The sequence below is a fragment of the Lontra canadensis genome, unplaced genomic scaffold (genome assembly GCF_010015895.1).
Source record: "Lontra canadensis isolate GAN:19392208 unplaced genomic scaffold, GSC_riverotter_1.0 scaffold79, whole genome shotgun sequence".
NCBI lineage: Eukaryota > Metazoa > Chordata > Mammalia > Carnivora > Mustelidae > Lontra > Lontra canadensis.
The window spans coordinates 497,522-522,635 of NW_022631073.1; the positions used below are offsets into that span (position 1 = coordinate 497,522).

The window sequence follows — 25,114 nt, forward strand, 5'->3', positions numbered from 1 at the left end:
AGGCCCTTCCGCACGGTCTGAGTGTCCGGGCCGCCCACCCGCAGTTGCCACATGGGTTTGGAGAAGCTGCTTTTGGAGAAGGGGCCTGGGGTCATGCAGACAACGTGAGCCACACCTGTGCTGAGCCCCGGGCACGAGACGGGTGCCCAGACCGCGAGACGCGCTGACACACGGCAGTAGCGGGACTCACGCCAGCAGGGGACAGCCTGTGGCGCAGCAGAGCCCTTCTGCCTGAAAAGAGCTTCAGCGTTCCGAAACCAGGGCCAGGACCTCTGCCCCCAGGGGTGGGCTCACGGGGTCACAGGAGGTCATGGACATCGGCCTGGGTGGCTCATGCTCTGCTCAGCGATGGCCCTGGAACGCCCACCCCTGTGCGGGGCAGCCTCCCGCTGGGTGCTGCACAGGCTCCTGGGGGCTCCTGCGGCCGCGTTGGCCGGGGGCACCGTATGAAGAAGCCGAGGGCGGGGGCCACCCTGTGCTTCCCAGCACATGCCCGGCTGTCCCAGAGGGGCTCCTACAGATGGAGCCCGGGGCACTGTCCCTCCGTGGCAGGGCCCAGCCTGGCACCAGCTGTGCATTGGGGAGTGGGTGGGCAAGTGCCCTCCACCACGGAGCTCACAGTGTGCACATGAAGCACTGGGTCTCGGGGCAGCTGCGTGTTCCAGGAGGGAGCGCCAGACCCTGACGAACCAGGAAGGACTTAGGAGCCCGTTATCAGGAAGGCGGGAGGAGCTGGTGACGTTGAGGTCAGGCATGATGGCAGGCGGCTGACTCGGGGACTGGCCCTGAGCATCCAGAGAGCCACAGCAGGGAGGCCCGTTTGTGGGAGGCGGCGTCCCTCGGCCAGCGGCTCCAGTCTGAGTGTGTGTCCCCAGACTCAACGGCAACCCCACCCCAAGGGGAGTGTGCAGGAGGCGGAGGCCGTACGCATTTGTGAACAGGGACTGTGCTCTTGTGACAGGGACCCCGGAGAGCCCCCTGCCTCCTCCACCCGTGAGGACACGGCAAGAAGTTTGCTCGGGCCGGAACCGAGCCGCTGGCCCTCCGCAGGTGTCTGGCCTCCAGACTCTGCGCCTCCGCGGTCATAAGCCCCAGCTGGCGGCAGTCGCGGCACGGACGGAGACACTCGCGGAGAGACGGGAAGCCTGGGAAGGCGCCTTTACCGAAGGGGGCTGGGCAGCGGCGCTGGGGGTGCCAGCACCGTGCTGCTCTCCCTGGCGCTCAGGGCCAGAGCGCGCGGAGCTGCCGTGCCGGAAGTCCCTGCGGCGTGCTGCGGGCTGTGGTCCTTAAATTGCCCAAAACGTGGCCCACGGAGGTGAGAGGGGAAGACGTGTGAGTAGCCATTAGAGCGAGCCAAGGAAACCCCCGATCAGGCGCCCGCCGCAGAATGTGACCTCTCGGAGACGGGGGCCGGCGATGCCCCTTGTTCTGTGCACACGGCGGATGCAGAGGCCACACAAGCAGCCTCGTTCTTTCTCCTCCCGCGTCTCCAAGCCGACCGACCCCTCAACTCGCCTTTCTTCTCCAGCCGCGTGCTTGGAACCAGCGGGGAGGCGGCGGCTTGCAGGGGGACACGGGCTGCCCTGGGAGGCCTGGCCCGCTCTCCGTGGGTTTCCTCCGCGCCTGCTGCGTAGGCCGCCCTCGGTGCTGAGCACAGCCACGGGCCTGTGCTCCACCCAGGAGCGTCCACCTCCTCCAGGACCTGCAGGGTCAGCATCCGGGGCGGCTGAGCGGCCCGTCCCGAGCAAACCCGGACGGAGTGGCAAGCCGGCTTCCGGGGCAGAGACCCCGTGTGTGTTCTGCTGCTGGGGAGGATCTGTGTGGATCCCCCACCCGGAGCTCACCTCCGCTGCTTCATTGACATCCTCACCGTCCTGAGGACACATCACACCCAAAGGAGCTGAGACCCTGGGTGGCAAACTCAGACCTCGGACCTGAGCCTCGTCCATGCCGGTGTGGCCGGCCTGCTTTCTGGCCATGCCATGAAAGTGCCAGGGCTGATGCTGGACCCCAGCTGGGCCCGCAAGAGGGCATCTGTCCCCGCCTCGCCCCGCCGGGGAGAGCCGCCCGGTTGTGCCATCGTGGGCCTGCAGAGCACACAGCCGCCCCCTCTCTGTGAGTAAAGTGAACTTGCCCCTGGAAGCCTCGTTCTCGGCTCCCCCCACGGAACGCAGCTTCCGACCAACCCCAAAGCTGTGCTCCTGGGACCTGCCCTCCGGCCGGAAGGGAGAGCTTACCCACCCGAGGCTGGGTTCTTCCAGACTCAGTCCTGTGACTAAAATGGAGTATTTAAGGCCAATTTAAAAAATATTTATTGAATCCCTGCAGGTGCTGTGTTTTGGAATCTGAGGACACAGCCCTTCCTTTGGGCCCGGGGAAGAGGGCAGGGGGGTCTGGGCATCTGGCCGTGGGCCCTCCGGCTGGCATGCTGGGGAAACCAGCTGAAGGCCGGGGCCAGGCCGGGCAGCAGTGGGCAGCCCTGCGTGCTTTGGGAAGGGGAACACACAGCCGGGCTTCCCCCTCTGGAGAAACGGAAATTCTGCAGGGTGGTGGCAGGACCCACGGCCACCAAGAACGAGGCCTGTGGAGGATGGGGAGGTGCAGGGTTGGGGGCAGAGTCGGGGCCTGTGGGCTCCCTGATTCAGTCTAGGGGACGAGAATAATCTGGAGCCGTGCTGGCTTTCCGACACGGGTGATGGGATGCTGAAATGGGGACGTGGGTTTGGGGTTTGTTCCTGGTGGACACGTGGGGAATGCGGAGTTGGGATTCCTTCCATGTGGACGCACTGGTGGGCACTGTCAGGACCCCCAGGGGGAGGCATCAGCCACCACGGGATGTGAAAGTCTGGATCCGGGAGCACAAGGACATTGTGGGATACGGCGGCTTCTGGCAGCAGAGACCCTTGGGGTGTCTTTAAAGAGAGCCCGCGTGATGGGCAAGGTGCAGTGTCCTTGCATCAGAGAGGCCCTGGTGGCGGGGGAGCTGGGGCTGGCAGTCCTCCTGTGTCTGTCACCCGGTCCTGCCCCCACAGAGCAGCTCCTCTCTTGGGCTGACCCCTCTCATGCCCTCCACCCGAGGTCATCGCCTTCCAAAATGCATCCTGCACTTCCCAGCACTGGCCTTGCCTGAGGACCACGCCCTCCTGCTTGAGAAAGGCAGAGCACCCGGGCCGATATCCGCACCCCAGCTGAGTCTGTCCCCGAGCCCCACCCCCCAAGGCCGTGGATCGTGCTACACGTCCCTAGAACAGGGACGTCCCCTCCAAGCCACGGGCCTCTTTGGTGGAGCTGGAGTTTCCTCTCCTCAGCTTGACACTGAAGCTGGCACAGGTCTCGAGAGCCCCCCCCCACGCCGCCCTGAAACCTAATTGTCCAGGGAAATTGAAGAGCCAGTGGGCCAAAGACAACAATCACAGGAAAATCAGAAAATATTAAAATGAATGATAAAACATGGCTGAATCACGCCCCGAGAGAAATGGTAGCTGTGACTGTGTACAATGAAGACGGAAAGACCCCGAACTAGTCTAGCTTCACACCGGGGGGAACTAGAGAGAAGACGCGCAGAACGGACTCCAGCTACAGGCGGACGGGAGCGGCAGGGACTGCGGCAGGAGTCGTGGACACGGAAGAGCAAAGCCACACAGGGAATGGACGAACCCCACGCGGGCTCTCTAAAACTGCGCACAAAACTGGTTGCCACTGCCAGCCAGACTGACTTAGAGAGAGAAGGGGAGAGAGAGGGAGAGACAGGGAAAGGGGGGAGGGAGGGAGAGCGGGAGGGAGAGCGGGAGGGAGAGAGAGGGTCCTGTTGTGCTGGAGGTCCCAGCCAGAGTGATTAGGCAGGAAGAGTTAAACCTAAAAGCTGTCTGGACAGGACATGTGTCCCGTGTGCTGATGACGGGGCCACATGCGCGCGCACACACGATCCTAAGGCACCCACAGGAAAGCTCCCAGCTCTGGGAACAAATCCCGCCAGTCTTCGGGACACAAGACCAACACACAAAGTTCAGCGGTGCCTCTGCACGTAAGCGATGACCGACCCGAAGACGGAGAAGACGTGCCGGTAGCGATCCTGAGGAAAGAGGTCTAACCCAGGCGGTGTGGGACGTGCGTGCTGACAGCTGTCAGTGTCCCCAGCAGAGGTCACGTGGACCCGAGGACACAGACAGCCGTGCCGTGTTTAAGGATCAGAAGCTGTAAAGTCCTCATGTCAACCTCTCCGCTCCCAGGGCTCTGTCGGGTCCGGGTGGGTTCCACCGACACCGCAGTGACCAGTTTTACAAAAATGGAGAAACGGATCCTAATGTCCAAACGGAATCGCCAGGGACCCTGGATAGAGGAAACAGTCCTGAAGCTGAAAGCCTCTGCCCCTCTGCTCCCTGAGCCAGCCTGACTCGAAGGCAACACGTCTGACCCCAGACCAGGGGTCCCGGCCTGGCAGCGCCCACCCCCACCCCACGCTGCCGCCGCCGCTGAGCCAAGATTGCCCCCAGGGCTCAGGCCGGGGGTGGGGGCCAGTCAGGCCCGAAATGCTCTTCCAATCCAGAATCTCGCAAAGTGTTACGTGAATGGGAACGGGCATCTCTGAATGGGCTTGGCTTCCCCCAAAGCAGCACAGAGGGGGCCTGTGTAGTGAGCACGCTGACCCTGGTGCGGGAGCCCCTCCCGCGGCAGCCCCCAGCATATCTCTGCCCAGCATATCGAGAGGCCGGGACAGCACGAGTCCTGGGGTCACTGCCCTCCCCGGGGGACTCAGGAGCTACAGGCCTGCAGAGGTTGCGCTCAGGCTGCCTGCCACGGTGGGAATGGGATCAGGGACGCAGATAAAAGGATGGTCCTTGGGGGCCAGTCGGAAGAGCCATCACAGGTAAGGGTGCCTCTGGCTGGGGAGGTGTCTGGGAAGAAAGACTCTGGCCCCCAACCTTTGGGGTCCCCATGACCACCCCCAGGCCAGGCCTGACCACAGAAGGCCGTGGAGGAGTACAGGCCTTCTGCAGAGCCCAGAGCCAGCGTCCAGCCCTTCCGAGTCTCATCCTGCAAGAGGGGTCATCACCTAGGGAGCTGCCGGAATCCCATCACATGCCCCCCGCACCCCTGCCCCCACCGTCGAGCATTTGTACCAAAGAAGGGGACATGGAGGGAGAGGTGACAGTGGTTTCCAGATAGCACAGCAGGAACAGCAAGTGTCCCAGAGTGACCCGCAGGTGTGACACGCCAGCTTAGAGCACAGCCACCGAGCCCATGCCCCTCTTGTCCTAGGCCCCCTGAACCCACAGCCCACGGGGCACATGCCCACGGAGCCCGCAGCCCACGGGGCACATGCCCACTGATGCCCCGGGCCCACTGCTCCTGGAAGCACCTGGGAGTCTGGTTCACTATGTGCACCATCAGAGAGAAAGGCTCCAGAATATTCCGAGGCTGCCATGTTTTTCTTCAAAAAGCCAGGCAGCTTTTCAATCGATGACAGACCAGGACGTTCATTCTGAGAGTGATTCTTAGACCCCAAGGATCAGGGGCCTCCCTGGAAGGAGGAACAAGGTACGGAAACCCTGTCTCCCCGGCCGGTGTTGGCGGCAGAGTGCCACGGGCCCCGCTAGCTGTGTGGCAACGGGTGTGCGAGCTCCGGAAACTCCGTGTCAGAAAACCTAACGAGGTCACCGTATTTATTAAACAGCATAGGGTGTTGTTTTATCTGCCTCAAGATGAGTCCCTTGGATGCGTTTTGGGCACTGAGGTATTTCCTGGAGGCCCTCCCAGTTTAGACCCGGACAGAGTTCAGTCCAAGGGGCTGAGTGTCCGTGCCCCTGGGCGCAGGCCACAGCCTAGCAGCAGAGGCATCAACTGTCCCCTCACGGGGACCACCTGCCCGTCCCGAACCCTCCCGGCCCAACCGAGTCTAGGCTTCCGAGCCACCTGCCACCCAGCCTTGACAGGCCCAGGCCACTGGCCACCTCGGGATTGGTAACCAAGCCTCAGTTTCTCCCAGCTAAGGAGCCAGTGCCTCAGCCCATGGAAGCCCGGGACGGGCTGGAGCTAAGACCGGAGCACGGACCCACCCCCCAGAGCTCTCCACCACAGCCCCTCGTGGCGTGGAGCTCAGTAGCACAGAGACACACTCGCGGTCCCCAGACCCACCGACTCTGGCTCCAGCCCCCAGCACCCCGACATCCCCTCCCAGACACCCCACCCAGCCCCCAGTGCCCCGCCCCTGGCCACCTGTGCAGACTGGCTTGTCCTTGGAACCCAAGCTTCCCTGTGAGCCCGTCTGCTGGGACCCCCGGGAGGGAGCCCAGAGCTGGGGCCCTTGGTGGCCGGTGGTGGAGGCGGCAGGGCACGCGTGCGCTCGGGTACCTGAGCAGGGGCTGCTTGGGGTACGGCGGCTGGTCTGCGGCCGGGCACGGGGGCGCTTTCCTGGTCACCTGCTCGTAGATGCTCCCAGCGGCCACCCCGATCCACAGCATGCTGGCCAGCGTGGCGTAGTGCAGCAGGACGCCCGCCTGCCGGGAGGGGCTGCTCAGCTGCGCCGCCCGGGCCGCAAGCCCGGCGCGCTGCCCTAGGGGACCGTGTGCTCCCCAAGCTCTGGGTCTGCGCCCTCCCGCTCCCTGGGCTTTCTCAGGGGCCAACTCAGTAGTGACAGGGGGTGACCAGCAGGAGGGCACGTGGGGTCCCCAGTGAAGGCAGATGTCCCTCTTCACGGGGAGGTACGTGGGCTGCTGAGGCTCTGGCACGGGTTGGCTCTGCTGTCCTGAGGAGGGACGGGGCTGGGAGCACACGGGCCTGTGTACACGCATCCAGGGTCAACGTGGCCAGGATGTGGGACCCTGGGGGCTCCAGGAGGGCAGGTGCCCCCAAGTGGAGGGCGGGGTGGTCCTGCAGCAAGGGTCTCCCCAGCAGGATGGCCTTGTGGGGTGAGTATGACAATTCAGGGTCAGATGCTGAAATCCACTCCCCACAAGGCCAAGTTGCTCGTGGCTCTCAGCAGCTGCTCCGGCTGGTCCCCTGGCCACACGTACTGCCCTAGTGGATTATGCATTCCCCTGCTCAGTCTCTGCCTGCTTACCTGGGAAGCAGTAAGCTGACATTTCACAATGACAAGTAAATTATGGCTGTCATTGGAAAGGGCACAGATGTGTAAGGAATACGGAGACTCTGACTAAAGCTAACACTGTTTCGCAATGATTTATCAAATCCAGATTCCATTTTCACTTCGTGGAAAGCTCTAGAAGGGTCGATGAGAATGGGATGGGTGGGGTGGGACCCCAGAGTTGTCTGTGGTTTTGGGTGGGCTCCCTGCATGCACGTGGCAAGTCCAACCTTCTCCTCAGCCTGGCCGGGGTCCTGGGGGGTGAGCGCTCTCTGCCCGCGAACCAGAGGGAGAAAGGGGCCACGTCTGCCTGGCCCTTGACTGAAGTACAGTGAGTGTCTCTGTTCAGGGGACAACAGCGTGGCTGTCGTCACAGATGAACCTCAATGAGTCCCCGGAAGAGGCTGGGGGTCAGGAGGAGAGCAGGAGGGGCTGGCTGCCAGCCTCGCCAGGACCCAGACTGCGCGTGCCCACGTGGGGGCTGCGGGAAGGAGGAAGCTGCAGGATCCCGCCTCCCAGCGCCTGCTTCAGGCTGGACACAAGGGGAGGTCCTAGGGACCCCGCCCTGGCTTCCGGACAGGGCTGCCGCCACTCTGGGAAGGAGGCAGCCACGGGCCATCACACCGCCAAGCCCGGGCCTGCGTGGACGCTGACGCATGTTGTCGTGTGGGACCACCGGAGGCCAGCTGTCTGTGCTCGTGATGTCACTTAGGACTGCAATCAGACTCCCGGTCATCTTGTTGCCATAGCAACCGGCTGTCCTCCCGCCGACCAGCGCTTCCGGCCGCGTGCCGGGCGTCCTCTTAGCCTGGGTCTGAGCCACACCGGGACAGGGGAGGTGGTCCAGGGTGCCCCGTGTTCAGGCGCAAAGGCGGAGGCGAGCTGTCCCTTGTCAGGGTGGGGCAGGCCTGGCTGCGCACGGGGGGAAAAGCACGTTTGCTCGGGTGAATTGGCTCCGGACACGTGGAGGCTGAGACGTCCTACACCCGAGGGGGGCAAGTTGGAGCCAGGATTGCTGAGTCCAGGGGCTGGGCACCGATGTCGCAGCCTGGGTAGGCGCACAGAGAATCCCTCCCTCCTCTGCCCTTGTCCCTAGGCCCCCAGGGGAATGGATGAGCCCCAGAATGGGGAGGGCACCTGCACGCATGCCCGAGAGTGACGTCTGACCCAATGTGGGCCCTGCAGAGTCCTGTCGACACATTGAAGCAAACTATCCCATCTTCGGACACCCCGTGTCTCAGCTGTGTCTCCTTGGGCCTGCCCCAGGCCAGCACGTAGTGGGCATATCCGGGCCTGCTGGGTGAGCCAGGCGTGGCTTCCGTAATAGTGACTGACACTCCACTGGCGTCTGCTGATCACACGCCTGTGCTACAGAATCGTCGGGGGAGAGCAGGGAGAGAGTCACCCTGAGGGCTGGCCGGCCCCCCATTCCCTCACCTGGGCCCCAGCTCTGTTCTCTAGAATGCACAAGGCGCTCTGTCCCTCCTCACCTGCCAGAGAGCTGGGCAGCCCAGCCAGGCCTCACGTGGCTTCATTCCCAAACGTGGGCCGGGTCCCGATGCATGTTTGCAAATGAATCAGCGAACGACTCACGGTCCTGCTCAGGGGTGGGAACGTGGTCAGGAGGTCTGGGGGCATCCACTGCAGAGCTCATCGGCGGGCTCCCTCCGACGGGGGGGGCCTGAGGCCTGTCACCACAAGGCAATCAACAGTTTCTCACACACGTCCTCTCTGCAGACAGTGGTTCTCCGGACCAGACCAGGCCTGTGCCGTCCCGAGGCTGTCCGCACGGCTAACCGGCCAGGCCTCAGATGCTGCGGGGACACCAGCATCCGGGAATCCTCATTGGGGCTGGTGCATAGACACAGGTCCCAGGTTTTTGGGAGGGAATGGGCTGCCCAGTGGGGCCGAGGAGCCTGGGGGGCTGGCTGCGGGGCCCGGGAGCGGCGGGCTGCTCATCGCCAGGGTCTCGGCACAGGGCGTGCTTGAGTGGCCCAGTGAGGCACGAAGACGGAGTCCATTTCATGGCTCGCCGCCGGCATCGCTCCTCCACAGGCGCTCAGAGGTGGAATGTGGTTGGATTTTCCTGAGCCCCCACTGTCTCCATGCCTCTCCACAGGCTTAAGGAAGCGGCTCTGCCCCTTGGCGTGGTCTCCACGCGTGTGTCAGCAGCTTTTCTGCAGGGGCCCCTGTGCAGGTGTCTGAATCCGACCTCTGATGGGGTGGACAGCCTGGGTGGGGGTTCCCAGACCAGCGTGCCGACCTGCAGGTGCCAGGGCTCCAGAGCGGGAGCTCAGCACCCCATCCTTCCCCAGGGCCCCCCTGCGGGAGCAGACGCTCACCGCCTCTGTGCAGGGGACAGACCACCTCGTGTGCACAGACCACCATCATGGTTGGCACTGTGGCCCCTGGGTGTCAGGTAAGCAGGCCCCAGCGGCTCCCACGACCATCAGGAAGTGCTGAATTCACAGAAAAAGGCTGTAAGGGCAGCAGCATGACAGCCTGTGGACGCCAGGCCGAGAACTTCCCTCCATGTGGCCTAGGCGGATGACAGAAACCCACGAGGGGAGTCCTTGGTAAGACTCTCTTCAGTCCATGGGTCAGCCCCCATCTGACTCCTGCCTGGGCACTGGAGGGGACCATCCATCTGGAGGTCACTGTCTACCTGGAGGTCACTCTCCATCTGGAGGGGACTGTCCACATGGAGGTCACTGTCCACTTGGAAGTCACTGTCCATCTGGAGGGAACTGTCTACCTAGAGGTCACTGTCCATCTGCAGGAGACGGCCCACCATGGAGGCCACTGTCTGCATCGGAGGAAACTCTACCTGGAGTTCACCGTCCACACAGAGGTCACTGTTCAGCTGGGCTGAGCTGGGGCTATGAGCAGGGGGTTTGGGCAAGGAGCTGGAGAGAGGAGTGCATGGAGAAACTTGGGTTTGGGGCCGCCTCTCCTGGGCCTGGGGAACCAGGCTGACTGCTGGGGGAAAGGTCTCTTCTGAGCTCTGACCAACGGGTATTTCCCCCCTTTCTAAAGATAAGCCAGGTGAGGCCACAGGGAGGGAAGAAGACCGTTGGGTGACTTGTTCTCAAGGCTGTGACGCTCTGAAGCCCTTTCACCTGAGAGGGGAGCAGAACTTTCCAGAGTGAGGTTGGGGGGTCTGCCACAGGTCCACGTGGGGCCTGTGCCTCTGTGGCCTGCACTCCCTGGCCAGTGGCTGGTGCCAGAGTTCCTCCTCCCTGACCAGAGCTGTGGCATCGGCATCTGTGGACTCTCATCTGGCCGGGGGCAGGAGAGCGGGGGACCCCTTCCCCGTGCTCCTGCCCCACCAGGCTGTGGGAGGGCAGCTCCCGTCTCTAACCCTGCGACCAGCATCCGGGGCTGGACCGTGAACGTCCAGTTCGCTGATCACGTGGAAAACAAATTCTCTGACGTGATCTGATGCTGAGCGAAACAACGGGCCTCGCTGGGGGAGAGGCCGTGATACGGGCCCACAGGGCGTCCGACGGTTCCCTCCGGGACACGCATCTGGGCAAACCCTCAAGCGCTCGTTCATAAACAAGACCACGGTCACAGCTTTCCCCATTGGTAGCAGGGTGGACACACACTTTCCATCCCGTCACACACGAGGACGAGGAAACACTCACCGCCTGGCACAGGACTGGGTACTTGCTGCGGTTGATGCCGCCTGCAAACACCGTGAAGGTCAGAGCCGCGTGGAAGCAGAAGTTCAGGAGCGTGTGCCGGCCTTTCCGGCTGATCCGGATGGCGCTACGGGCAACGGAGAGGTCCCGTCAGGACCCAGCATGAGGGCGAAGCGTGCAGGCCAGCCTCCCCCCGCCCCCCACCCCGCAAACACGTAGCTGCCCCTCCCCCACCAGATTGAAGGGCACAAGGCAAAGGTGTGCGAGGGTCCTGGCGGCCGCTGTAACTTCCCCAGGACGTGGGCTCTGGGGCATGTGACCTGACCCCGGGCCATTGGAGGAAGAACCTATTTATCTGATTGATAAGAACACAGAGGCCCCGGGGGGAAGACCTTGATGGAGGCCTAGAGTGGGAGGGCATGGCGGTCCCTGAGCCCTTGGCCACCCTCGGCTGCTGTCAGGGCCACCCCCGGTGCTAGGCCGGTGATCTAGGAGGTGCCTTCCAGGGACGTCTTGCTCCGTGAGGAGGGGATCACTGCAGGGTTTGCATGTGATGGTGACAGCATGCGACCTGGAGGCAGGGCGGGCCTTACTTCTGGTGCACGACATAGGTGATGATGCAGGCTAGGAGGCAGAGCAGCATGACGGCGGTGCAGGCGTACACCACGGGGTGCAGGAACTCCCCTGGGTACTGGGGCAGGGAGAGGACAGTCTTCAGATCCTGGGAAGAACACAGAGCAGACCGTGTGAGCAGGAACCAGGCAGCTGGTGGAGCGGCCTGGACCCCCCAGCCGGCCTGTCCCCTGCAAACCATCAAGGATGTCTGCGTTGGGGACAGGGGCCGTGCTTCCTGGGAGTGGGCCTGTCTGAGGGCCCCAGACCCGCAGGCCACGAGCATCCGGACGGAGCCCCCAGAGAGGCAGCGACTCAGGGCAGGTGGCCGAGCCCCACTTCCCAGCCTCAGGCACCCGGACATCCTGCTCTATAGAGTGTCCCAGGAGAATTCCAGGTCACGTCCCGGGAGTCGACTCCAGTCCCGGAGAAAGAGCAGTTGCTGGGACGGGATGGTGTGACGGGATGGAGCGGCCCTGAGGCCCTCTGGACAGCATCGCAGCCCCGGGTCGAAGGCTGGAGGGCAAGGGGCACATGAGGCTGAGGGGCGAGGGCCCTGGCCAGACATGGAGGCTGAGGGGCTCCGCCTTTTTGTCCATCAGACTGGTGTGGTGAGCTCTCGCGATGTCGGCATAGGCAGCCCCGAGATTTACCGGCCCCGGGACCAGGTTCCCAAGCCACCAAGAGAAAACGTGGCAGCCAAGCAGAGCGTCATGTGGGCAGGCCTCGCACACCCCGCAGGGCACGCAGCAACCAAGCCCTGTGATCGTGCGAGGGAGGAGAGGGCCCCGGGGCACAGACCCTCCTCTGTAGTGCAGGCCCTAGAGGTGCCGGTGGGGACCCTGGCCTTGTGCGCCTCTGACCTCTGACATGCACTGAGCAATGTTCCAGACCCTTCATGTGCTGTAACTCGCCAAGTCACGAGGACACCTGGCTGTGGACAGAAACCTATCCCTACAACTCAGGGGTTGGAGTCCTCGTGCCCCATGTGCCTGCAGAGGAGGTGGTGAGCCTTTATGGGGGTGACCAAGGTCACGAGAGGTCACAGGATGAGGCCTGGTTCAATAGGACCCGTGTCCTTATGAGACGGAGACGAGGACACAACCTGCCCAGAAGGAAGACCGTTGGAGGCCACAGTGAGAAGGTGGTGGTCTAAGTGTCTAGGAGGGCGGCCTCCGGAGAAACCGCCCCGTGACACCTTGACTGTGGGCTTCCAGGCTCCAGGACTGAGGGACAGTGTACACATTAACTGGCTCTGCCTGGGGTGCTGGTTAGGCCTGCCCCCCGCCCCGGGCTGCTGGTCGCGGCCCCCAGAGTAGACGGACACAGCCCCCGGGTGCTTGCTCCTGTGCCCACTGTTGGGGCCAGAGGGTGAGATGCTTTCTTCACCTCTCAGCTTGTGCTCTGAGCCGCATGCTTCCACAGCCCCGGGACCGGATCAGCGTGGGGGGGCGGGGGGGCTGGTGCCCACGGGGGCTGCCTGGGGGTCGTCTGTGAGACCACATGGAGCTGCCCAGGCGTGACAGCAGGCTGGTGGTCGGGGGTGGGGGTGGCGGTGGCTGCGTGCGGCTTTGCTAGCAGTGCCCGTGGCAGACGCGCCCCCAGGCTGACACAGGCTCTGGGTGGGCGCTGGGCCCCTCCCTGCTCGGTCAGGTGGCGGGAAGCAGCCGGTGCTCCTCCGGGATGGCACCCAGCCCGAGTCGCGCAGGAAAAGATGGAAATGCCCTTGAAGGATGCTTGGCCTCGCCCGGTCTGGGAAGACAGCGTGTCCAAGAGCTAAGACAAGGCCCATCAGGAAATGTCAGACTCCTCGGATGGATGTCCAGGGGCAGCCAAGGACCACCCCGGAATCCAGCTGTGGCCTCTGCATCCTCATCGTGCTCTGCCCAGGGACCTCTCGGAGACCTCTCTGCTGTCATGGCAACAGCAGACGGAACCCTGTCACCGTGGAAAAGGTGTCGAGCGACCTGGACACCAAGGGGACTCCTCCCAGTTTGACAGCAAAGGACCTAGCTGACAACCGAAGCCTGAATTATGGCCCCTGACCCAGCAGCTGGCCAAAGGAGGAGTGTGTGTCGCGTGGCAGACCGTGGGCTGGATGCGATGGTGGCCCTCCCACTGTCCTGACTATCCACAGGCCAGAAAGCCTAAAGGGCACATGCGGACACGCACAGAACACTCAGGACTCCCCTCCAGATGACTGGGGTTTCAGCAGGACCCACACTGCAGCCGTGGCCCCAATTCCCATGAAGTCATAGGCTCAAGACCAAGGACAGTGGAAGGATGCCAGCCACAAGGTGACAGGGATGCCACGGCTGCGGGGCCCCCTGGGGACAAGGGCTGTGGCTGACCGTGGCCTGCAGCCCCGCCGGCACGGCCCGTCCTGGTCCCCACGCCCACGGCCAACAGAGGTTTCTCCAGAAGGCACCCAGGTCGCCAGAGGCCTCGATGGCCCCCGCTGGGCGCTCCATCCTGCAACGTGGAACTTGCGTCTGCAAGGACAGGTTTCTGAGATCGTCGCTGAGGTGCCGGGAAGTCACGGCCCAGCTCGTCTGTCTCCGGGGCTCGCGCGGCTCCCCAGGACGTGCTGGCTGCAGGAAGCGCTCACGTCTCCTCACCCGCCGCCCCGGCTTCGGGGGCGCTCCCTGTGGTGCTGCAGAGGTCTGAGGTTTTTGGCACCTGCTACCGTCAGCCAGCGCCAGCCTCCTGACGATTGTAAACCACCGTGAAAGTCGAGGAAAGTGAGTTTTCCTGGTCACATCCTGGTTTGTGATCATCTTCTCACCGCCGTTTCTTCTGAGACTGTCTGCTGACGGGCAGACAGCGGCCCAGCCGGCAGTCAGAAGTCAGCACCCCGGAGGTCACCCAGGCCCCCATTGTGTGCGTCATTAGCTCTTTTCAGAGACGAGGGCTTTAACCTGGGGTCTAAGTACCCTGACAGTTGTGACCTGAAGGCCCGGGCTGCAGGGACGGTGTTCCCGTGCACAGAGCCCAGCTGAGTTGAGGCCTGGGGTGGGCCTACCCCTCTGGGGACTTCCTGTCCCTTCTTGGCCTTTCTTGGGGTGCTGTCACCTTCCTGCTGGGGGCGGGGGCAGGGGTGGCAGGTGGAGAACGGCTGAGGAGTGACAGACGCCCATTCTGGAGCAGACTGTGCTGTGATGCCCGGAGCCCGTGTCCAGGCGTAGCACGCAGGGCTGGAGCCCAGGACCCGCGTCAGAGAACTCCTGCGCAAGGGCATCCCACCTGGCAAATTTTGGCCCCACACCCCACCCCCCTTCTGCTAAGCCAGTGGGAAATCCAACCTCCTTCCCGTCATAGGCCAAGGCTTGAGTGTGTCAGCTCAAGACTCCGTGTGTCTGAGCACACGCCCCAGCCAGCACACAGCCAAGGTCACCCTGCTGCGGGGGCGCTTTCTTGTCCGAGGACCCAGTTTTGAGGCCGCAGGGGTGTGGGGGGCTCCTGAGCCCAGAGCAGCCGCACCAACAATGTGTGTTTTCTTCAGTTCTGTTCGGGCTCCTATTTTTTCCTCCAAGTTAGTTATCAACTGTGCCTTTCTACATTTTTAGAGGTGACATTTAAAATTCAAAGTAGGTAATGCAGAAAGGAGATATTATTCTATATTTTAAAGTTCATACGTATATGAGTTCCTCCTGGAGGAATTGCTTTCCAAGTGTCCCACAGAGAAGATCCTTGAGACGTGTGGGGCTGAAGCCGGGACGGTCCCTGCAGCGCCCTCGGGACCCACATGCACTTCCCACCGGAGAGTCTGGGCTCAGTCAAGAACCCGTCCCGCCGCTGCGGCCCCCGCCTGCGGTCTCCGCTCACGGCTCTGCCTTTAGAAGCCTCGCGAAGACGCCTCTGCTCCCGGGACATGCAGCCTCCGTCTTCCCACGGCTGCCCACGTTCTCTGCGGGGCCTGGAGGCGGGGCGCTCCTGCCCGTGGTTTGCGAGTATCTTCCCCTTTCCCGAGGCTCACCTTCCTTCCATGTCTCTGTGTCATTTTAGGTGGATGTGTCCTTTTTGGAATGTTCTGCAAATAAATCAGCTTGCGTGTTAAGAGGCAAGAAAGAGGAAGGAGGTATTACGTGGGTGTCCGCCGTCCGATCACCACGGGCCATTTTGCCAGGAGGGGGAGGAAAGGGGCCTCCTGTACCCGGAGGTGCGGACGGTCTCGGCGTCCCCCCGCCTGGGCTCCGCACTGAGCGAGCCAGTGTCCGTCGTCTGTGCTGCTAACGGCCGCTGCGTCTCGTCGGTCGTCCGTGGAAGTGTCCCGGCGGAAAGGCAGAGGCAGAAGGTGAGTGATTTATTCACAAATCACCCTCACCGGACCTCAGTTTGTCCCGCTTGTCCCGTGTTTGCCTTGGCGGGACTTGCGAGACAGCACAGGGACTCCCACCGGCCGGGGTCACAGCCGCAGGGCTTGCACTCGGGGCGACGTTGGGGGTGACACAGTCTCCGTTTCTGGGATGAGGGAAGCTCACAAGTTTTCAGAAATTTAAACGTGACGCTGGATGAGGAGCGGCTCAGGGAGAACTGGCAGGATTCTGGGTGTGTGCGGGCACGTGCGGGCGCGTGCGGGTGCCACAGAAGCCTGTGGGGCTGGCTGGAGGTGGTCAGGTGCAGCCTAGCCAAGTGGCAGCGTGGACACAGGGCAGGCTGGGTCCTGCCCAGGCCGGTGCGGCCGCCCTGACCCCGCCTGCTCAGCCGTGTGGCAGGCACGAACCAGACTTCCACCTCTGCATCCTGCATCTGCCCCTGGTCTTTTCAGGGTTTTACTTCCACTGCTGCCTTTTCAAATGTGGGATCCTTACGTGCAGAAAAGGGATGTCCTGAGCATGCTGTGTCTTTGGGGTTCTGTGCTCCGAGCACAGCCAGGGTGGGCCTTGCCTTTCTCCCTGTCCCAGCTTCCAGCCCCTGCTGGACCTGCCAAAGGATGGTCTGGCGACACAGGTTAGCCCCGAGCTCAGAGCGAGTCGGGGCTCTGTGGGGTTCTCGACGGCTGCTGGCGGCTGCTGGCACCTGCTGGGCCTGGGCCACATCACAGAGAAGCCGCCACAGTGGGGTCTCTTCCTCTCGGCTCAACATCACTGAGCGGCCGTCTTGTCCTCTCAGATCTGCTTCATGTCCCAATGATCCGAGGAGTCCCGCCACGCCTCGCCTGCCACAGGAGGTGTGGCTGGGAAGATGGGCTTGTGCAGAATGAACGTGGCCTCCCTCACAGTGACCACCCTGCTCCTCAGGGGATCTACCAGACCCACGCTCTGAAAGGAAGCGGGGAGAATGTCCGCAACTTAGGACGACTTCTTACTCCCTTCCCACGCCTGTCACTGCGTTCCCCGGGGGACGTTAGCGTGAAAATCACAGAAGATCACGGAGTGCGAAGGATGCACGCTGTGGTCGCTGCTTGAATTTGAACAGGAACGGGGCCAGTGCACACACGTCCTCTTTTGTTTGCTAACAGCTATGATGGCGGCCTGGGTCCCGCAGGTCCTGCCGGGGAGGGTTCTGCCCGAGCATCGAGGGCAGGTGGGCGCACGTCCTGAAGGGAGGACAGGGGCCTCCGTGCAACACGGACTCCAGCGTGGCCCCAAGGTGCCTCCAGGAGACCGTGTGTCATCACGCTCAGGAGCCACAAGGCTGACTGCCGACCTCAGGTGTCAGGGAAGCTGGCGGCCAGCCCAGGGCTAGTGCCTTGCAGGTGGCGTGAGTGTGGCAGTGTGGGGTGGCCAGGGTCGGGCCACCCTGCTGGCCACAGCCCTGGTCTTCATCCTCGTATCTCCTGGGCCCCTGGGGTGAGGTCTCCCAGCGTCCACACCACAGACTCAGAGACATGTGCGGAGCCGTTCTGGCTGCTGCCCTGCAGGGCTGGGTCTGTGTTTCTTTGGGGATCTCCAGGGAACATGTTATTTTTTAGGAATAAAAACCCAACAAACTGCTAAGGCTCTAAACCCTCCTGGAAGTGTGACCCATCGGCTTCACAGTCCTGGACTAGGCAAGTGTCCGGGGCTGGCCTGGGGGCAGCTCTGCACGTGGGTGTGGCCGCGGGAGGTGGGATGTAGGATAGACCTGCTTGGAAGGGCCAGGGTCAGACAGGACGAGGCCCAGGGCTGCTGGCTTAGGCCGAGGCGTCCCGCCCTGCCCCCAGGCTTCTGCCCCGGCTCCTGGCTCGCCCTCTGCTGACAACAGGTTCCGTTTTGCAAGTAAGGCTCTAACCTGAGGATGAAAACCTGAGAACAGGCCGACCTGGAGGCCCCAGCCATGCTGGCAAGGTGCTGCGCGGCCACAGGCAGTCCCTTAGGGAGACGGGCGTCTGGCCAGGCCGGCCTCCCGAGGAGCAGGGGAGTCTGGACGCCCTCCCGGCCGGCGGGGCTCGGAGCAGCCGTGCAGACCACGCGGAGTCTTGGCAACGAGCACCGACCTTACTTGGGCGTCTCAAATGAACAGGAAGGAAACGGACAAGTGACTCAGACAGACGCCGCTCTGGAAGCAGACACTCGGGGGTGCATTTGACTCAGTGCTGGCACCCGAGCCGCGGCCACGTGTCCTCGGGCCATCGGCATTCCCCGCACGCGCCTGGGCCTCCGCTGCCCCCGACCCTCACGAACACACACAATGCGTTATTGACTCGCCGCCAGCCTTCCCGGAAGCTGAGCCGGCAGGGACCGCACGGAGGCTGCACGAGCCAGCACGCCGAGTCCCCGGACACTCGTGCTAGCGGCCGGGGTGCCCCCTGCTCTGGGGGGAGGAACAGTGTCCTCCCCGTGACTGCTGTACGTGCTGCTGAAGCCCGCCCACGCCTCCCACCGTCCAGCCAAGTTTCCGAGAGGGGGGGGAAGGCCCTGCGACAGCCTCGCCTCGGGCAGGAGGGGCGGGGAACCCCCGCCGGGGCAGAGGCAATCTCACCGGTCCCGGGCCGGATCCCTGGGGAGGGACGCGGGACCGCATCTCCTCTCCTCATTACACGGCTTCACACTGCGGCACCCCTGCCGCTAATTAGTATGATCGACAGCAGAGCGGCCGGCTGGCAGCCCTGGAGACCGGGGGCTGGGGGTCCCGAGGCCGCTAACGGGCCACGCGGTAACCCCATGGACAGGGGTGGCCGCCCTCAGCATGGCTGTGCCCTGCTGCCCGGTGGGGGCTCGTACTCACCATGAGCCCTGCCAAGCTCCTGCAGCGTGCGTGCCGGACGGAGCGGGGTTGCCGCTGAGCCGATTATGTGGCACCTTCTTCCCCGCCGGCCTCCATGGCCGTCCCGAAGGTCAAGGTCCCACACAGTGGCTGTGGGGTCGAGCCCCGGGCCAGGTGTCTCAGGGCGTAGGCAGGGCAGGTGAGGGTCAAGAGGCTGTCTGTGAAGAAGGCCACAGTCAAGGCAGGGCAGAGGGTCCCTTGGCCTCAGCGCAGGGCTGGACCCACACGGCCATCCCACCTGGCCAGTCTGATGGAGCATCTGGCTTGGGGCTTGGTGGCCCAGGGCACACAGGGTCTGCTTGCCGGCCTGGGACCTCGGGCGGGATGTGCAGAGCCAGACACTGCCCCTGGGAGTGCTGCCATGTCCCCCCTGGAGCCAGCGTCTGCTGGCCACCCTGCCTGGCAAGCTGCTCAGCCTGCAACACGTCTATCAGGTTCTGGGGGGAGCCCTGGGCCAACCCTGGGTCCCCCTCCTAAGGAGCAGCCCACCCCGGGGTCCGGCGTGGCCCCCCAGATGCTCCCCTCAGCCGTGGAACCCAAAGTTATTCAGCTTTTGCCTGGGGAACAGCACCAGGGATGGCAGGAACCGCCCCAGTGGGGTCGGCCCTGGGGCGAGCAGCGGCTGGGGGTGGGGGGGTTCCCCCTCCCTCCTCTACCTGCCACGACCTGCAGGCCCCCAGCTCCCCCAACCCCCCGCTCCCATCACCACCCTGCGGGGGGGCCCCCCCAACCCCCGCCCAGAGCCGCAGCTCAACTTCTCACCTATTTTTGCAAAAGCTGCCGCGGGGGCCCCGCCGCGCTCCTCCGAGCCGACCCGCTGCGGCGCGAGCTCTGTGCCCAGAGATGGGTTTCCATGCCGAGGGGCCGCGGGCGGGAGCCGGCGAGTGGACTTATCAACAGATTGCAGGACCGCAGCGGAGCCCACGCCGCGGGCTCCGCACCGGGGATGAGTCAGAGCCAGAGCCGGGACCGCAGACGTCCGCGCTTCTCGGCAGGCGGCTTCCAGAACTCAGCCTGGGGACTGCCGGCCGCCTCTGTGCCTGCTTGGAGGGCGGGCGACAGCCGGGGACGAGGACCGGCCGGGAAGCAGGAGCCGTAACCATGGGGATGGGGGAGCGCGGATGGCGGCGGCGGCGGCGGCGGGCCGGCTCCCTGCGGCAGGCGGGAATGGTTCTTCCCAGCCGGCCTGCCGCCCAGCACACTGCAGAGCTGATTTAAAGAGACAACCGGCCAGGCTTTGCCTTCGCTTCCACCAGACTCAGACAACTCGCATTAAACATCTCCCTGAAAGGAGGCAGGAGGAGGACCGGATGGTGTTAGTTCATTCATTTTTAAAGGGAATCCGTGTCTGTTGAGGGCTCCAGGCACAGAAATGGGAGCAAGAAAATTGATTTCAGAGGAATTTTCATGGGCCTTATATTAAAATACTCTCAAATCCTCATTGCCCACCCCAAGCTGAGCTCACACGTGTTGGTCCCGTGAGCCAGCAGGGTGACCCCGGGGGTGGGGATGGGCTGCGGCCCTGCCCCAACCCAGGGTCCTGGCCCCAGCAGGTGACAGCCAGGTGCTCAGAGGAGCGGTGAGGGGCGGAGGACAGGCAGCGAGACCCAGCACGGGGGTGGGCTGCCCGCCCAGCAGGACCCCTACCAGGCAGGACTTCCAGCTCCGTGCTCCCAGGCAGGTGTGGCTGGAGGCCTGGGGACCACGCTGGGCACACACGAGCCCCGGGAGCCCAGTGCTCTTCCCTCCAGGCTGAAAGGTCACGATACTGGTGCCTGCTTGGGAGAGTCGCCAGGTTCTGGGGGGCCTGGGCCCGGACTCGGGGGGGCATCGTCAAGAACGAAGCTCTAAGGGGTTCCTGCAGGCCTGGCTTTGTCAGCCCGTGGCACCTCGCCTCTGAGGGGGTGTTCCCAGCTCTCTTCCGGGGGCCGCCGTGCGGAGCCCTGGGCTTTAGACAGCAGCTGTGAAACCGGAGGGGCGGAGTGACTCTGTGGTGGAGTGGGTGTTCGTGCACGTCCTCCCTTGGGCCCCAACCCACCCCGGCTTCCTGGGGTCGCTCCCCGGGGAGAGGGCCCCGGCTGCTGGTTCTGGATGTGCACGGCAAGGAGGAAGGCGGGAAGGCTCACGGCGAACTCGGGGTTCTGCCCAGACTCCTCCAAGCTGGGGCTCGTCCACCTGCAGCTCCCTCCACAGACTGTCCTCACGAACACAGGCCTCTGCACTGCGGTCTCACACTGCGGGCGCGGGTCTGCCCTCCGTCCACGACGGAGCCACGCTGGCCTGTGGACGTTCAGCCCTGACCACCTGTCAGACGCCTGAGCTGTTCTTTCGGCAGAGGGTGGTCCCTTCCCTCTGGGGAGAGTTGCTTCTGACGCAGAGGTGGGCGGCTGGCGCTTTCTGCGCGGGGCGGCTGGACGGCCTGCCAGGCTCCGCGTGGGGCAGGCAGTGTGGGCTCTGCCTCGTCAGGGAGGGAGGACTGCGGGGGCCGAGCCCACCCTGCTGCTCCTGCCGTGCCGAGGGGCCAGTGTCCTGGGACCCCTCGCCCAGGGCTCCGGTTGGGGGCCGGGGTTTCTCTGTACCGGCTGGGAACCCACAGGCCTTCGTGGGAGAAGAGGAAACGTTCTGGGGGAGGATGGTGGGATGGCCTCCAGATCGGCCTCAGAGTGGCTGGAATCAGAGGCCTGACTGGTGGTCTGGGGAGGTCAGCGAGGACAGAGCCGGCACGGTGGGGCGTAGGGAACACAGGGGCCGGCTTCCCTCTCTCCGAAGTAAGCGTCTAGCCCCCACCCTGACACTTACTAAAAATACGAGGTTGCTGGGATGAGAAAGGTTCTGGGGGCTGACGTCTCAGGCCAGACTCGCCTCTCCTCAGAGCAGGCGCCTGTTTCCAGCCCCCGCAAGGGCCCCGGGAACGCACGGGCAGAGGCCCTGGGACACTGGGGACGGCGTCTCTGGGCACGAGCGCAGCCCGGCCCTGGAGGCTGCGGGACACGCTGGCAGCCCCGTGTCTCTGCACTCAGCACCCGAGGCTCGCAGAGCGGAATGGAAACGGGCTCTCCCGTTGCCGTGGCAACCAGCCCCCACCCCCAGGCGTCCGTCAGAATCTGTGCAGACCGTTTCTAACCGAGATTGGCCTCAACAGATTCATTCTGCCCTGAAGTGGAGCCTCATCTCAGACCAAACAATGAAATGAGCAAACTTGTTGGGCCCCAGGAGGACCCAGGCCGCCATCCAAGGCCACGGGGAGGCCACGGGGCATGTGTCATTGGCAGGCCCCAGAGGAGGGAGGGCCTAGGCAGGTTCCAGCTCTGTGTCTGGGCCTGAGAAGGTTGGGTGGCGCTGTGAGCGGGCCTTGGGCCATGGGCAAGTGGAGCCCTTGGTGTCCAAGTGTCGGTGGGCAGAGGGCCCTCCCCTGGGTGCGTCCTGACGGCCCCTCTGCAGACACTGGGGGTGGCGGGGGATGGGCGTGCGGTGCTGGTGCCCCAGTTGCTCTTGCGCAATTAGTCTTTTCTCCCTCAAATCATATTCTTCTCTTCCTTCTTAGACGTCAGACCCCCAGGAGTGTCCTTCAGGGTGCGTCCTGGAACTGACACACTGGGGCAGGGGTCTATGGGGCACAGGGCTCCTGGAGGGCCAGGCTCAGGAGAGGGACGCGGGGGGATGCTCTGGCCCTGTTGGGGGCACGCGGGACTGAGGAGGTTCACATCAGGAGGAACGGCTGCAATGCTATTTGGAGCCAGGTGGGGAGGGCAGGTGCGCGAGGAATCCTTGCTGGTTCTGGAGGCCTGGGGAGCCATGGTGGGTGTTGGGGGGAGAGCAGCCCTCAGTCTCATGGGAATGTTGGATGTGCCGGGACTTTGCTCCAACTCCTGGGGCAGGGATGCTGCCTCTCAGCTCCTCACCCATTCTCCTCTGAGGCCCTCTTGTCTGTCTCTGCTGACCTGTGTGCACTGCGATGGCCGTCCCCGTCCCTGCCTGCCCACATGGTCCACCGACTAGCCCATCGGAGAAGGACCGAGCTTCCCTCGGGAGCCGGGGGCAGTCTCAAGGCATACACCAGCACGCAATGTGCTCGCCGTGAGCTCGCTGTGACCAGTGGCCCCAGCCACCCTCTCTCACCCCGAGGACCAGCACCACACAGATGGGTGTGCGGTCAGTCCTGCCAGCACAGTGAGGTCAGACGCTCCACACGGAGCAGGGTTCAACAAACCGCAGGGACCCGTTGGTGCCCGAGGCAGAGCACGTGGCATGGGCCGCTCGCAGGTCCTGTTAGTGACGGGGCCATGAGGAGGTCAAGGTGACTCCAAAGCACGTCCCGTCCACACGTCCTGGGGCGGGAAGGGAGCCTGGAGCCCCACAGGCCCGGGGTGAGGCAGCATCTCCCACGCTCTGCCGGAGGACGTCTTCGTGGCGGGGATGCGGCTCCTCTCGTGGCTGTGTCCACCGGCAGAGCACGCAGCCCCGGTGCCGGCTCTGTGGAGAGGAGAGGGGCGTGTGTCCTGCAGACCCAGAAGCTAAGGCGAGTCTGGGGAGGAGGGGCAGCACGCAGCCCTCGTAACCAGGCCTTCTGCCTGACTTCTCCTTGGCTGGCTCCCTGCTTCTCACCCAGCCGGCGGCCGCGCTGTGCTCGGGTCGAGACTGAAGTGTAGACACCCAGCGGTTGGATGGTTTTATAGTCGGGCTAGTCCGGTTTCCAGACCTGAACCACTAACCGGTAGTTGATGGTTCCTGAAAGGTTCCATCCCTGCTGGGGTGGGAGCCTGTGTCCTAGGGCCCGGTTCCCAGGTGGGGCCCCCGCAGCTGGGGTGGCTCCAGGCAGTCCCTTCTATAGGGGCCATTCTCTGCCCATCCCTGTTGGTAAGGGCCGGACACCGGCCCTGCAGCCCCGTCCAGGGTGGTGGATACAGGCAGAGCTTGTTCCAGCCCACGTCATGTCATGGGGTCCTCTTGGTGGGGGAGCCCGGGAGCCCGGGAACTCTGCCCTTACACACACCACCCTCCAGCACCCTCCTCTGGCTCTGGTGACCCTGACCACTCCCTGACACTCGCTCAGCACCTGCCCTGACCTTGTCTGCAAGGCTCCAGCCCAGAGCAGTCCGTGATCTCAGGACACCACTGGCTGTGGCCCCTTCCTGGCAGCCGGCCCAGGAGACCAGCCGCTCTGGAGCCCTCTGGCCCAGCTCGAGCCTCTTGGTCCCCCATGCGGCCCACTTGGCCTGTCCGCGTCCCTGGGCACGTGCCCTGGCCAGGGCCACCCATTCAACTGGGCTGTGGCCGGGAGGCTTCCTGCCAGGGCTCTGGGTACTTGAGCCAAAGCAATTTCACCAGATTCGATGTGCTCAGATCTACGTCTCTCCTCCTGGCAATTCTGTTAGGATCGTGGTTTGTGTGAAGATTAATATCCCGAGTCACTGGTGTCCTGGTGCTGGCAGCGCAGGAGGCCCCGAGGCTCTCCCAGGGCTTCGCATCCCGAAACAGCTCCTCCTCGCGTTTTAAGACATCCGTAAGCATAAAAATCATCTTTAATTTCTAACCGTTTGTCAGCTGTTCCTCCTTGAGCTGCTGGAATGGCCGTGGTTCGGAACCGACGAGTGTGCGAGCCCGTGGGTGTGAGCGCCGGGGGCTGGCCTGACGGGAGCTCGGGCGGCAGGGCTGGTGCCCAGAGCCGGGCCGGAGGGCGAGTGTGGGAGCGCATGTCTTTGCATCCCTGTTTCAGATGTTACTTTCTTGAGTATATAAGGTTTCTTTTGTTTTGTTTTTGTAAAAAAAAAAAAAAAAGAACAATAAAATCAGCTTAAACGGTAAGAACGTGACATTTTCACTGTGGGGATGGTCGGGTGTTTTCACGAGCTCCTCCGTGGGGCCAGTTTCGTTGGCTCCGCTGTCTGCCTGGATCACAAAGCAGGAGGGGAAAGATAACGAAAACGAACTACAAACTAAACCAAAATCGAGCAGCAGGGAAAAGGCAAACACTGTGCGGCCTCAGAGGTAGGAAAACCGTTGAATCCCGAGGAAGAGCTCGTGAGTACAAGGGCGCGTTTGCCCCAATACGGTCCCACGAGAAGCCGGGTGGTGCCCTTGGGTCCCCCACCGCCCAGGTCTCCTGTGACACGAGCACCAGGCAGGCCGTGTGCAGGACCGCGGTGAGGACGGAAACTTGAGGCTTCGTGGGAACCACGTCTGCAGGGAGAAGATGCCGCAGAGCCGACGCCCAGCCCCGGGTCCTACCCCTCGTGGCCAGACGCCCACCGCACAGACCTGCCTCTCCCCAGGCTTCAACTCCGCTCCCGAGCTGGCCACGGATCCAGCCGGCAAGTCTACGAAAGCCACGGTCCTCCCTCATTTCAAAACACAGCTCACAGACTCCAAATACTTGACCAGGACGCCCAGATGTTCTGCAGCGTCTTCCCGCTGGCGTGGCAGGTGGAGGACAAACTAAGGAAAGTGTAGGTGAGTGGGAGGTGGACGGAAGGGCTGGGGAAGTGTCGGGAACCCACGGCCGTCCGTGGCGGGAGGGTGTGTCAACGCCTCACACGGGCCGCCAGCGCTGCCACCAGCCATGCCCAGCCGTGGCCACCCCCCGCTG

At 63.6% G+C, this 25,114-nt stretch overlaps 1 protein-coding gene across 1 annotated transcript in view; it reads right to left on the reverse strand.

Annotated features, from left to right (window-relative positions):
* Positions 1-18,678, reverse strand: part of ADGRA1 (adhesion G protein-coupled receptor A1) — a 29,160-nt gene extending 10,482 nt beyond the window's left edge. The window contains exons 1-4 of the mRNA XM_032882051.1: positions 18,490-18,678; positions 11,322-11,449; positions 10,732-10,855; positions 6,352-6,497 (exon numbers count right to left, since the gene is read on the reverse strand). Of these exons, the coding sequence (XP_032737942.1) occupies positions 6,352-6,497; positions 10,732-10,855; positions 11,322-11,449; positions 18,490-18,492 (401 nt within the window). The 5' untranslated portion in view covers positions 18,493-18,678. The remainder of the gene's footprint in view (positions 1-6,351; positions 6,498-10,731; positions 10,856-11,321; positions 11,450-18,489) is intronic.
* Between the last annotated feature and the right edge of the window lie 6,436 nt (positions 18,679-25,114).